This window comes from Mytilus californianus, unplaced genomic scaffold (assembly GCF_021869535.1).
Source record: "Mytilus californianus isolate M0D057914Y unplaced genomic scaffold, xbMytCali1.0.p SCAF_11, whole genome shotgun sequence".
NCBI classification, from domain to species: domain Eukaryota; kingdom Metazoa; phylum Mollusca; class Bivalvia; order Mytilida; family Mytilidae; genus Mytilus; species Mytilus californianus.
In genome coordinates, this window is record NW_026262593.1 from 45,382,590 (window position 1) to 45,397,302 (window position 14,713).

General features: G+C 32.3%; 1 protein-coding gene across 1 annotated transcript; it reads right to left on the reverse strand.

Annotated features, from left to right (window-relative positions):
• Positions 1-1,973: 1,973 nt before the first annotated feature.
• Positions 1,974-7,014, reverse strand: LOC127720175 (uncharacterized). The gene is made up of 4 exons (XM_052226640.1): positions 6,943-7,014; positions 5,814-5,894; positions 4,111-4,279; positions 1,974-3,169 (listed from the first exon to the last, which is right to left on the reverse strand). Exons 2-4 carry the CDS (start codon positions 5,874-5,876, stop codon positions 2,577-2,579), a joined length of 825 nt encoding a protein of 274 aa, XP_052082600.1. The 5' UTR covers positions 5,877-5,894; positions 6,943-7,014; the 3' UTR covers positions 1,974-2,576.
• Between the last annotated feature and the right edge of the window lie 7,699 nt (positions 7,015-14,713).

Sequence of the window (14,713 nt, forward strand, 5' to 3'; positions counted from 1 at the left end):
GTACTAATATTGATTTTGTTATCAGTAAATTAATAGCAAACTAAATATTATTGTTATATACTGTAACATATACACATTCATGGATCTACAATCTGTCGATACCTGTATCTTAGCATTGCACAAGGTCGTGTTTTTCTCAGACTGTTTATGACGTCTTTACACTAAATCCGTTGGATGTTGGATGTGTACGGATTGATAATTTAGTCTTAGATGCATGATTTTTTTTTATTAGTTGTTATTGGCTTTGAACTAGCTGTCAGTAACTGCGAGTACTCTCAGATCTGTACTTAGTGTCTTTTTGTTGTTTGGATGTACAAGTACCCGGCCACGTCTACTTGTATTTGTAGTATTTGTATTTTTATCCATCTGATGAGTTAAGCCTCTTTCAGCTGATTTTTAAAGTTCGTTCTTAAGTTGTACTGTTACACCACTGTCCCAGGTTAAGGGGAGGGTTGGGATCCCGCTAACATGTTTTACCTCGCCACATTCTGTATGTATGTGCCTGTCCCAAGTCAGGAGCCTGCAATTCAGTGGTTGTCGTTTGTTTATGTGTTACATATTTGTTTTTCGTTCATTTTTTGTACATAAATTAGGTCGTTAGTTTTCTCGTTTGAATTGTTTTACATCGTCATTTCGGGGCCTTTTATAGCTGACTGTGTGGTATGGGCTTTGTTCATTGTTGAAGGCCGTACGGTGACCTATAGTTGTAGTTTTCTGTGTCATTTGGTCTCTTGTGGAGAGTTGTCTCATTGGCAATCATACCACATCTTCTTTTTTATACTATATAAGTTTTATGGTCACCATCACGAATTGGTTGACCAATACGATGTGTCAGTGTCGCAATTCAATATGTTTTCGCGGCATAAGATCCTCAGATAAAATGTACCAATGTAGTCCTCTAATATGCGATTTTAATGATTGTGTTCTATTTCCGATAATTGTGACATCTTGACTGAGTGTGCATTAGCATAGCAAGAAAAGTTTAGCATGTCGACACATTTGGTCTCGCTGCTTTTGGATGTCATGCGATACAAAAATCTTAAAATACTGTTTTGTATTTTAAGAGTCATTCTCCATAAATATCAAAAGTAATTGGAAAAATCTAGAAACGCATAGTCACAGATTTTAATGAAATTTTGTATCCAGACTCCTTTAAGATGTCTTATTGTGGAAAAAATGTCAAAAGTCGAAAAAAAAATCTGGTTGCCATGGAAACTGAGTACCCTCATTTTTAGCCATTTATCATGGGAAAAACGTGATTTTTTTTAGATTTTCAGCACTTCATATTGCAAAATACACTGAATTTGCAATAATGTAGCATATTCTATTCAAATCCATCATAATTTAACTTTATATAACTAAAGTTTTGAAGATTAAAACTAATTTCTAAACATGCAGTGGCATGCATATAAAGTTGTCATTTGGCACTCTTGTCATAAAGTTAAAAAAAGTGATTTTTCAGCCTTTTTTAAGAATCTAACAAAAAAAAAAACTGGACAACAGACCTTATTGAAACTATTTTACAATGAAGTTCCATTAGTAATCATAACAATATTAAAAAATTAGAGAGGTGATATTTTGTGTTAATGTTTTTTTTTAATTTGAAAATTGCTCTTAACCCTGATATTTAACAAAATCTACATAAATGCAGTGATACATAACCGGTAACCGGTATATAACCAGACTGCATAAGAGATATTGAGACAAAAGAAAACTTATGAACAGCCTTTTGAGAGAAATAGACAATACTTTTTCAGTTTTATCATTTAATATGGTTGCCATGGCAACACAATTTTGTCTATACATAGCATATTAGTAGCACCAAAAGAATAGAGTGCATACATCGTTTTGCATAAGAGTATTAAAAACAACATGACTATGCAAAATTATTGTAAGTATGCATGAATTAAAATAATACATGTAAACCAAAAAAATCTCAACATCACCCCCCCCCCCCCCTCCATTCCCCCTTTTCCCAATTTTTTTTAATTCATAAGGGGCAAGAATTTTATGTACAATATCAGCCTAAATTGTTAATATGGAACATTTAGACCCAGACACCCCCTACTTTTACAGCTTCACACTATATTATGTGACCTACTGGCCAAGGACCTATTATCACTGTTGCATCATATAACTCAGTTGTTAACACGAATTCTGCATAAACTACCCCTTTAGATTGATTGATTATTTGATAATGAAAAATTCATAGAGTTAGATTATTTGGTAGCCATTTTGGATTTCTGATCGTCATCAAATTAATAATTATTATATATATATTGATCAAGACCTAGATAGGAACATATACACTAAGTTTGGTTTCAATTCCTACAGAGGTTCTTTACAGGATAAAAAAAGCTCTGTTTAATTATGTTTAGAGGCTATCACATAGAAGATAAAAATATGAAATGTTAACGAACGGATAATGGAAGGACAGACAAGGAATAATAAGTGATGACTAGTATGAACTAATATAATTATAATATATAACACAATAAAATTGTCTGAATTGAGTTGCCGAGTCAAATTGTTGATGGTTTCCTCCCTGACTGCATCAGAACTGGATTCGTCAAGCTTCAACTTTCTACATAAACGGGAAAATTACTTGTAATTTGTTGAACAGAGAGTATTTCACTATAGAGGAAACGCCTAGTGCCATCTTCATTTTTTTCGATCAACATTGCTTCTGACACACTGTATTGGTCTTCTTTTCTACCACTTTTTTGTCCTTTATTAAATTTTTCATTTAGATAATCAGTTTGATTTTTGTTAAACCTCTTGTTTTTTCTCTCATCTTTCAACGCCCAACCCATGTCCAATTCAGAATCAGATGTTGATAGTTTGGTTGCAGATGGCATGATCATTAGTTGTTTATTTACACTTGATTCAGCAACCTTTTCAAGGTATTTAACTTTGGAAATATCAGAGCTGCAACTGGATTTTTGATCAAATACAAGTGTACATTTTTCAGAATACAAGTGATTTGTTAGTTCTTCATTGCTTGCAAACGTTTTTGTGCAACCCTCAGTTGAGCAAATCACCACATCTTCAGAATCTGTTTCAGGTACATTTATCTTCTGTTTCAGTTCATGGAAGTTTATGTGATCCGAATCTTCAATCACTTGGAGTTTAATTGACTCCACTGTGGATATGTTTGAAATAAGACATCCTAGAAAGAAAAAAAAATGTCAATGTATCAAAAAGATTTATTATTATGTTTCAGCATAAATTGCACAACTCATTAGTGCCACACTTACTTTTACATGTGTTATATATATATATATATATATATAGTTATGAAATACTTGAAACATGATCTTAGAAATTGATTTAACTCAATATTGATAAAGTTGAATATTTTGTATGATTATGAATGTTTTGTAATAACTAGTGTATGATTTGTGATGATGAATGCGTTCATATTATAAATTGGTTAAAGAAGGCTTCAGATAGCATTTTTCAAAATTTATTGTTTCGATAAATGTTGTTCAAGTTGACAAAGTTACTAAATATGTTCATATGCCATATTCATTTATATGTTAGGTTAATTCAGTGAAACAAATACACATTTAACATGTAAAAGATGTTATAAAATGAATTTCTTGTCTCAATTTTGAATAATTATAATAATCAAACAGGTTTTTATATCAATTTATTTGTATATAAACTTGACCAATTCACTCACATATTCAGACTTTTATGTGCTAAGTGGTGATTTGATCTAGTATATACACCAATAAATTTCTTTAAAAACCTGTTTGAATCATACAATATACAAGAAGTTCTTTTGAGACTTTTAAAAAACTGTATATTAATGTTAGCTTGTTGCCCAATTTTGTTCTATAGTTTATGATGAAACTGCTGGTCATTATTTGTGAGTAAGTTTTGAATTCACATATTTTGGACAGAGACATGATTGATAATTCTTCAACACGTGTAATTTTGATGTAGAGCAACTGGTGGAAATTTAGTTCTATGAAAGATTTAGACTTATACATAATTTAAAATTTGTTTCTGAGAAACTATAAACTGAACTGCAGAGCATTATAGAACTATAATCTTCAGCAACCTCTGCATTCACGAAAATGGTCAAAATTTTATAATACCTACCTTGGCCAATATTGTATGCCTTCCATACTCTGATTCCATTTCTCTCAAAGGTGAAGTTTGAATATGTTGATATTGATGGAATAACGCGTTCCACATTTTTAGGTTTTGCTGTCATATTGTCTACCACTTTTATTCTATATCTAACATTCTTCATTGACTTTCCAATGGCCTGAAAAAAAAATAACAATATATTGATTGCTAATTTGGATAATTTTCTTTGATAATCAATATCTTGTGACCATGAACAATTGAGACGTTATTGATATTTTACATTCATATTGAAAGCTTTTGGTTTCAAACTACTAAATTGCAGTCATTTACAAGAATAAAAAACAGATTTATCTGTTAAATTATATTTTGCGGTCGTATAAAAAGATAAAATGAAAAGCATCAATACAAATTTTTGGGTAGTGCTTATTTTATGTGTAGGGATCCAGGGAAAACAGGAATTTTATTTCAGGCCCAACATTCAGCAGCTATTTCGATGCATAAACAAGATGAGCATATGAGCAACACAAAATGTTCATTTTACATAAACTAGAGACTCTCAAGAGCCTGTGTCGCTCATCTGTATCGACTGTGGATTTGGAAATCATGTGAAATAAGTTAAAATCATAATAAATAGTATAAAATACCCCAATAAAGATTGAGACTAAGTTTGGGTTAATTTGGTCCAGTAGTTCAATTAAAGCAGGTCATCTCATTGCAGTCTTACAATAGTTACCGAAGACCCTTTATCATTTAAATCAGTTTTCAAGTTGTGTCCATTTGAATTTATTTCTTTTTTACAATTTTTTTATAGTGAACACCTATGTTCTAATTTTAGCCATGGAAGCCATCTTGGTTGAGAGGCAGATTCATTGGATACATTTTTAAAATCAGATACCCTAAGGAATGTTTAGGCCAAGTTTGGTTTAATTTGGCCGAGTAGTTTCAGAGAAGATTTTTGTTAAGGTTTCCAAAATTTGAGAAAAAATGACTCTAAAGAGCTACTCCTTATTGGATCAATTGACAATAATTTTGGTCATGTTGACCTACAATGTATTTGTAGATCTTACTTTGCTGAACAAATTTGCTGTTTATCTCTACCTATAATAATATTCAAGTTAATGATGTTTATCTCTACCTATAATAATATTCAAGTAAATAACCAACATGACCAAACACTGCAAAATTTTCTTAAATTTCCAATTTAGGGGCAGCAACCTAACAACAGGTTGTCTGATAAGTATGAAAATTTCATGGCAGATTGATTTTGACTTGATGAACATTTTTTTGCTCTAAGTTCCTCAGAAAGATGAGACGAAAAATATTTATGGGACGGATGGACAGACAGAGATAAAATAGTATTCCCCCACTTTTTCAGTGGTGATATAAAAAATGTGACGAAAATTTACTACTTGGCTACTCATGTGTAAAATGATGTAAGTGTTCGGTAAACAGGAAGTTGTTGAGTGATGAATCTGAAACGCATCACAAGGTATAGCTGACTTATATAAACCCTGAAACCAAATTTCATAAATCCTTCTAATGTGATTCCTGAGAAAGATGCGACGAAAAATATTCTTGGGACAGACGGACGGACTGACGGATGGACAGACAGAGGTAAAACAGTATACCCCCACTTTTTTAAAGTGGGGTTACAATGATTCAGCTTGAGTGAACAATAAATGATATCATAAAAGAGCTATATAATGTTATACCTGTGTAGATTGCAGTTCAATTGTTTCTGAATCTGAGAAAATATTACTTCCATCAAACTCCATTTGACATGTCTCATGTGTCTGTAAGTAAATCATATAAAATTTAAATTCACCACATGGCAACAACTTGTTGAGAGTAAATCTCAGAGGATTAAATTTTTTGAACATGCACATTCTGTTGATGGGCCTCACTGTGACTTTTAGATGAAGAACAACAATGCAAGTGCTGTTCCTTTGCTTTTTGTGTTTATTTGTTGTGGTGTGTGTACTGATTTTGTGTCATGGATGGATACCCCATATCATTAGTTTTTCTTTGTGTTTATCTGTTGTTGTGTGTCTTCTGATTTTGTGTCATGGATGGATACCCCATATCCTTAGTTTTTCTTTGTGTTTATTTGTTGTTGTGTGTCTACTGATTTTGTGTCATGGATGGATACATGTACCCCATATCCTTAGTTTTTCTTTCTGTTTATCTGTTGTTGTGTGTCTACTGATTTTGTGTCATGGATGGATACCCCATATCCTTAGTTTTTCTTTGTGTTTATTTGTTGTTGTGTGTCTACTGATTTTGTGTCATGGATGGATACATGTACCCCATATCCTTAGTTTTTCTTTCTGTTTATCTGTTGTTGTGTGTCTACTGATTTTGTGTCATGGATGGATACCCCATATCCTTAGTTTTTCTTTGTGTTTATTTGTTGATGTGTGTCTACTGATTTTGTGTCATGGATGGATACCCCATATCCTTAGTTTTTCTATTATAAAATTATAACATGTAAAGTAAAATTTGTAAAAAAAATCAAAGTGAAAAATAATTTTGTTGTTGACCAGAAGATTGTTTTAGAGGTAATCTGTTCATGAGGACTGCAATAGTGAAAATAAAATATCAACATATCTATATACTATAAACATTCAAACATGAAATCTTGATCCAATCAAATGTTTTTACAGCTATCAAAATTATGAAATTCCAATATTAGACATGTTAAACAGACCACCTGCTAATTTAATATGCCATATACCTAAAGTTGAAATAAATGCCTCAAAGACAGCTATGTTGAATTATTCTAGCATAATTAAGCATAAAATCAAATTTACATAAAGACTATACAAGTTTTGTAGTACTTACAATCACATCTGCTTGTGTCTCAATTGTATTTTGGCTCTCATTCAAATTATCTATACATTGTATTGAAGTGTCTTTAATCTAAATATAGATAACAGACTTGAAAACAATAATCAGACAGACAGACAGAAAAAGCAGAGACAGATTTCTTGTGTTTTACTTTGTTTTTCATTTTTATTCTTTTGTAAAGACAGGACTAGCCTTAAACATGCATGACAAAACAAGCTATTTGAATAAGTGTATTAGAAATCATTATTCATCTGATTGAAATTAAGAGAAGCAAAAATATTTGTCATAAGGACATCCTTTAAAACATAAGAAAAAATATTCATACAAATATGACAAATCTGACTCATAGATTATCTTTTTTTAAATAGATCTGAAATCAAATATAAACTTTTTAAAAATTACATATATCCTATATATTTTTGTCTCAAATTTTGTCTAATTTTATGTCTTGTGTTATTGGGTTTCTGTACTCATTGACCTCTAACCTAAGAGTAGTGATAGTCATGTCATAGTGTACATTGTTTATCAGTTTTACTATAGGAGATACATGGTGACCTTTTGATATTCTAGGGAGTTAGGGGGAGGGTTCAAGGGGATTTTGAAAATGAATGGCTCAACTTTGTAAGAATGTCTGCCTATAAATAGTTTGAAACTATATAATTAAACTTATACAATAAAGAAAATAAATAATTGTGATACTAAAACTAAAAAGTCATACTGCTCTGCAGAAGAAAAAAAAAAGCTGTCTCTAAAAACAAGAACTTGTACCCTTTGAGAATATCAAATGATTGTCCCGGGCTCAAGTAAATTTTCAAAGAACTCTGTAATATTAAAAACAGAAGTTACTTAGTTAGATCTGCTATGTGACATGAAATGTTGTCAATTTTTTCCTCACAATGGCCAAATTAAATACAATTATATTAAACGGAAGAACTTCTAAGATAGAACATTTAAAAGATACAAAGGCGTAGCACCCTCCCTTGCTCTAAAAGTTGAGTTTTACAGGATGTTTTGCATTTGTACATCTACCCCCCCCCCCCCCTATCCTTATACAAAAATAAATTGACTTACGTGTTCCTACTGGTAAAACAACGCCAGTTTTTCTGAATAAAGTTGTAACATCATCAAACTGCAGACATTTACTTCTTTTTCTTTTCTTGTCACTGTGCCGAACAACTTCAGACGACTGAGTAATGAGTATCTATCTATCTCTCTCTATCTTCATATTTCCGCACTCAGTCACAACTTTGACTATTACGTGCCGTTGCATGCGTGGCTTATTTACAATTTAAAAGAAATAAATTTTCAGTAATTTTACGTTACATTGCATTGGTGCATAGAAAATGAAGTAAAAATATAACAGTGATTTAATAAATTTTTTTGTGGATTGTTATCCTATGTATATTTCATGTTAAAACTATGTACATGTTATGCAGTTTTTAGAATATTTGTGAAAGAGCAGATATAGAAATCTGCTCTTTGAAGCCTTCGACTGTTGTACAAAGGATTGCTGGTGTAGGAGGTAGGTTCCATTGTACTATTGTATGTGGATAAAATGAGAACTTGTAAGAATCTTTATTTGTTTGAATTTGTTTAAAGTGGTTGGTATGTTTATATCTTGTTCTACTGTCTGATTTAACGAGAAGATCTTTAGGGTAGATTGCTATGTGTTGATGTATGATCTTATAGAATACCACTAGTCTTGTTTGTATACGTCTCAATTCTAATGTAGGCCACTGTAAGTGATCAAGCATATTTGAGACTGAGCTGGTATTGTGATATCTATTACATGTATAGCGAGCAGCTCTTCGTTGGACCATCTCAATTTGATTGATTTGGTTTTTGTTGTGAGGGTCCCAGACGCAAGAGCTGTACTCAAGCTTAGGTCTAACTAATGACATGTATGCCCTTTCTTTAATTTGTTTGGATGAAACTTTAAGGTTACGTTTTAGGAAATTAAGTTGTCGATTTGCATTAGCTGTTATATTATTTATGTGTTTATTCCATTTGAGATCAGATTGGATGGTTATGCCTAAATATTTTGTAGCTGTTTCAGTTTGGAGAATGTGACCATGAAGGATGTAGTCATGGTTGACTGGTTTCTTTTTTTGTGTAATTCTAAGTATGGAGCATTTGTCTGGGTGAAATGACATTAACCAGTCTTTTTCCCATTGTGCCGCTGAATTTAAATCCTGTTGTAGTTTGGATGCATCATCTATGTTTTTGATGTTTCTATAGATGATGCTGTCATCAGCAAATAACCTTAAGGTGCTGTGTTGTAAATATTCTGGGAAATCATTTATGTAAATGAGGAATAAGATTGGGCCAAGGACAGTGCCCTGTGGCACTCCAGATGTTACCCCAATTTTTTCTGATTGTTCTCCATCTAGCATGACTGTCTGTGTACGATGGTGTAAAAAATCACCAATCCATTCCAAGGTATTATTGTCTATGCCGTAGTATTTTAATTTGTAAAGTAACCTTTTGTGAGGGACTTTGTCAAAAGCTTTGGCAAAGTCCATCACAACGACATCAGTTTGTATGTTGTTATTGTTGTCTCTTGCTAGGTCCTGTATGAAAGATAGTAATTGTGTCTCACAAGAGCGTTTTGATCGGAAACCATGTTGTAAATCATATAAAATATTGTTTTTTTCGAGATGTTCCATTATTTGACTAGCTATGATATGCTCCATAATTTTGCAAAGTATACATGTTAGTGAAATTGGCCTGTAATTTATGGCATTGTTTTTGTCGCCTTTTTGAATGCAGGACAGACATTTGCATGTTTCCAGTCTGTAGGTATTTTATGAGTGTTAATTGACTTTTGGAAAATGAGTGTGATGATAGGACTGAGATGATCTTTCATTTCCTTTAATACCTTTCCACATAGTTCATCAGGGCCTGTGGCTTTATTTGGATTGATGTTATGAAGTAGTTTGTTGACGCCCTTTTCTGATATTTTAATTTCATTCATTTGTGGATGTGATGATAAGTTTTTTACTGGTATTGGATCTGCAGATGATTCAGTAGTGAATGCTTTTTGAAATTGCTCGTTGAGGATGTTCGCCTTATCTTTGGTGTTTGTTATGAGCAATCCATCCTTTTTTAGGGCAGCTACACCTGAATTATCATTTCTCATGCTCTTGATATATGAGAACAGGTTTTTAGGTGTGTGCTTTTTGTTGGTGCTTCCAGGTTCTTCAATTGGAAGGTCTAGGATCATGTTTTCAATATAATGCCAATAAGCTGAGCGCATGTCTGCCTGCAATGTTTTTTTCATATGTTTGTATTTAATTTGCAGATGATGATTTTTCTTAGATTTTTTATGCAGACGTTTTGTTTTGTTAATCTTAATTCTTAGTTGGTCTGTGATCCAAGGCAATTTCATTTTGTGTGTTATTTGTTTTTGTGGTATGTTAGTACTGATGGTCTTTATAAGATCTTCTTTGAATGTTAGCCAAAGTTCATTTGTGTTACTCTTATTATATATAGTTTTTATCTTTTCTTCTAGTACTTGTATGTCTGATTTAATGTTTTCCCAGTTTGCTTTTTTGAATTGACAAATTTGTCTTGCTGGTTTTTTGTTCCTTTTCAGTGATATTTTACATTCAGTGAATACGATGTCATGATCTGCATTCCCAATAGGTGGCATTAATTCCAGTTTATTTTTTATGTTTGGTGCATTTGTTAAGATTAGATCGAGTATTCTTTCACCTCTTGTTGGTTTGTCTACTATTTGCTCAAGAGAGTGGTCATTTATTATGTCAATAAAAGTTTGATGTTGTTTGTTATCTGGCTTTCCAGGAATTACTGATGGTATTTGCCAGTCTATATGACCAAGGTTGAAATCCCCCCCTAAGATAATAGTAGCTTTTGAGTTCCCATTTGTACGGCTTAGAGATGTATTAAGTTCTTCAAGTGAAGAACCTGTGTCTGAAGGTGGTCTGTAGTAGCAACCAAGAATTAATTTTCTAGAGTTAGCTATATTCACTTCAGCCCATACATTCTCACAGTTTGTTTGTAGTTCTGAGATTTCATCAGATATGATGTCTTTTGATATGGCAATTAGGACACCACCATGACTTTGATTTTTTTCATTTGGTGGACGATCTTTCCTGTATACATTGTAGTCTGATATTTGAAAGTAATCATAGGAGGATGTTTCTTTATCTAGCCAAGTTTCAGTTCCAAATATTATATTTGGCTTAACAGAGTCTAAGATCTCTTCTAGTTCAGGTTTTTTGTTTTTTATTGATTGAAAATTTATGTTAAGTACTCTAAGTGGTGTATGTTTGGGTGTTTTTCTACCTGGTTTATAACTTTGCTTTTTTGGAGATGAAGTTGCTTTTGGTTCTCCAGGGCTCATACATGAATGTTCACTTAGGCTTGAGAATCGATTACTTGTTTCTATCGATGACATATTAAATAGAGATGATGAGAAATTTGGCATTCTACATTAGATGCAATCCCAAGAAATGTTTGATGAGTCCATACAAGAGTACATGCCAGAATTAATTCCTTGACAATCTATATGATACCATACCTGACATGTATCACAACAAAGTGCTTTGTGTTTCCACGTGACAGCTTTGTTACATGACCCACAGGGCCATCTTGGTGCATGAACGTGGACCTGGATTTAGCTCGGTGTCTCCTGATATTGTTATAAGAAGAATAAGTAGGTATGTATTTGTATGTTTGATATCTTTGTATTTAAGTTTCTCCAGTACAAGTCTCATGTTGATGGAGTATGTTGATGTAATCTGTGTATGATGAATACTACAGTTTTCATTTGTATGCTTGTTTGTGTTTGGTGTAATATAAATATTTATGGTTACCATCAATGAAATTAACATATAGATTATGATATGCAAATTCATGGTTGTTTACTTAGTTATTATATTTATTTAAATTATAACCTTTTGATTTTGGTGCATATATAGATAGAGTGCACGAGTTTGGAAGTGTGCAACTTAATCAGATAACATAAAATACCTGGGGATGTATAATCTTCGTACCCTGGGCTCCTCAGGGTCACAGCATGGGGAAGATATAGATAGCCTGTTAGTAATATGAAGTATAGGTAGCAAGACAGTATAAAGTAATGCTAAGAAATAAACCGGAAGTGTCTATACCGGATGTTTATATGTTGTCATTGGTATATGCGGTAGTCTTTTGTTTCAGGAAGAATTTTGTTTAAACTTTTTGTGAAATGTTTTAACAGATTTTTAGCTCAGTGGTGTTTTACTTATGTAAATTTTTGAACTGTGGACAATTTGTATACTTAGATGTTTCGTAATTTCTAAGAGAAACAATTTTTTTTCTCCTGCCAAAAAAGTCGTTCATTCATTCAGCCACGCATGCGCAATGTATGGTCTATTTCTGGATGTGTACTTATGTGGGATGGTACGAGACAAATAAGTCTATTTCTTTTCTTTTATTTGTTTTAGGAAGTTATTAAAATGTGATGAACAAATGGAGTAGGTATTAGATAACACATTTTGTGGTAAAATACCAGCTTCAGTACGCACAATAATAATGTCATTATAGGAACATGTTTTTAAATGGAAAACGTCTTCAGAACATCTGATAAATTCTTTGGATAGCGATCCAAACTGGCAGAAAGTCATTTTCAATCACACTAAATCATTATTTGTCGATCACAAAGCATTGAATCTACTATAAAGTTAATGTGGTGGCTGTTTATATTTTGTTGCCTGCTGACAACTTGTTTATTTGTTACCTCCTAACAGGAAGAGTTCTTTACAAGGGAGATAACTTTAGAACTGTGTTTGAATAAATATTGATGTTAGGACTAGCTGTACTATATAGACAGTTATATGCACTAAAAAAATGTACTTATTTTGATTTATATTATATATAACATTCAAAATAGCACTTTAGTGCAGCATTTGAAAAGAATATTTATTTCAAATCCCAGAAACGTCACCAAATTATATGCAAATATAGTGTCAAAACAATGCATTTAACATTTTTATTTTAAATATCACCTCTCTATAAATTTATATACATTGAAAACAATATATTTAAGATTTATCCCTAAAAAATCACTCAGATCTGTTGTCCAGATTTTTTTTTAATTTGTTTTGAAATTTGCTAAAAATATTAAATTCGAAAATTAGTGTGTTTTCCCAGAGTTCCACAGGCTGGTATAGTAAAATAAAAATATGCACAGCTTTCATTTTTTTAATTTTAGAAGAACTATAATGTTCCTTTTTAGGGTATCTACAGTGATGAAATACAAATATTTCCTTTTTATGTTAAGATTGAATAAAAAACTTAGTATTTTTATCAGTTTTTGAATGAGAAAAAAAGAGTCTTTTTAAATATGTTGTGTTACCATGGCAACATATATTTTTTTTAACATTTTTTTTATATGATTTATGTTTTATGCTTGTAATGCACCTTTGAGCCAAGTTTTGTCTGATTTCATGACATACCATTTCCTTGTCATTTTGGTGCTTACAGAGAATGACTCTTAATGTTTTGTTAAATAGATTTAGTATTAAAACACACTTGTGACGTAAATCTGTTGTTTTCCAGGAATGGAGAGTTATTTCTTATTGTCCGTCTTTAATTAGGCGTATGAAATACCCTGAGGGAAAATTAATGTTCCATATTACTGCGTATTTTTATAAAAGTGAAAGAGAAGAAAATAAAAATAAAAAATGTACGTGTAAGAAGTGATTACAAACATCAAACAAGAAATACATCTGCACTTGTGTTCGTTGTATCGGTGTTAAGGGGACATGACGACTGAAACTAAAAGAAAAGAATATAGGAGCACTGCATATTTATTACTATACTCAGACATTTCCAACATCAAAACACAACACTGACTGAAATATTACACTTCACTTCATGGAAATATTCAATGTAATTGACAAATTGCCATCAGATTTGGATATTTTGAACTTTCCGGAATCATCGTTTTCCGCTATCGGTTCGTCCTTGGATAACGGAATTGATTTTCCTTTTCTGTTTTTCATTTGTTCTTTTGTAATTTCTTACAGCATTCGATCTATGACCCGTGACCTCGCATATTAATTGCTCATCTACACCAGCGCCGTACATCCTAGTTGCGGCAGAAGCTCGAAGCGAATGGTTAGTGCGGTAACCACCTATACCTGCTTCCTGACAAATGCTAGCTACAATGTTAGCGAGGCTATGTCTACCAATTGGTTGATCAGCATACCAAATGTTTCCGTTTGGAATTTTCAAAGGTCTCAAGTACAACGCATCGGCTTCCCTTGGAAACGGTGGACAGTGAGAAGCATATAATTCAAACAAATTCACAACGCACCTAGCTTGGTTTTCTGTATTTTGATATGCCACCACAGATTTTCTTTTCAGTAACGTTTTTATGCTTGATACCTCCTTGGTCTGCCTTTGATTTTGCTTCAGTATAAATCAAACACTTTAAACCATTTTTTTCATTTATTTGAAACTGTGATGAATTTCCCCCTTTTAAATCTCTGTGTTCCTGGCCACCTCTTAATGCAAAGTTTAAACCTATTAAATAAACTAACGTATTCAATAAATGACGAGCGTTATCAGATCCTAATGAACCGCTTGCCCATAACTTTTCTTCCTCCTCCAAAGAAATTTCTTCGGCCTGTTTTTTAGGAACGCGAACTTCTGCTCGTAATTTCATTACATTATCTAGGGAATTTTTTTATCTGAATAAAGCTAGAATCAGATAGAAACTTGTGATTATATCCAAGTGTATCCATGTATAACTGTA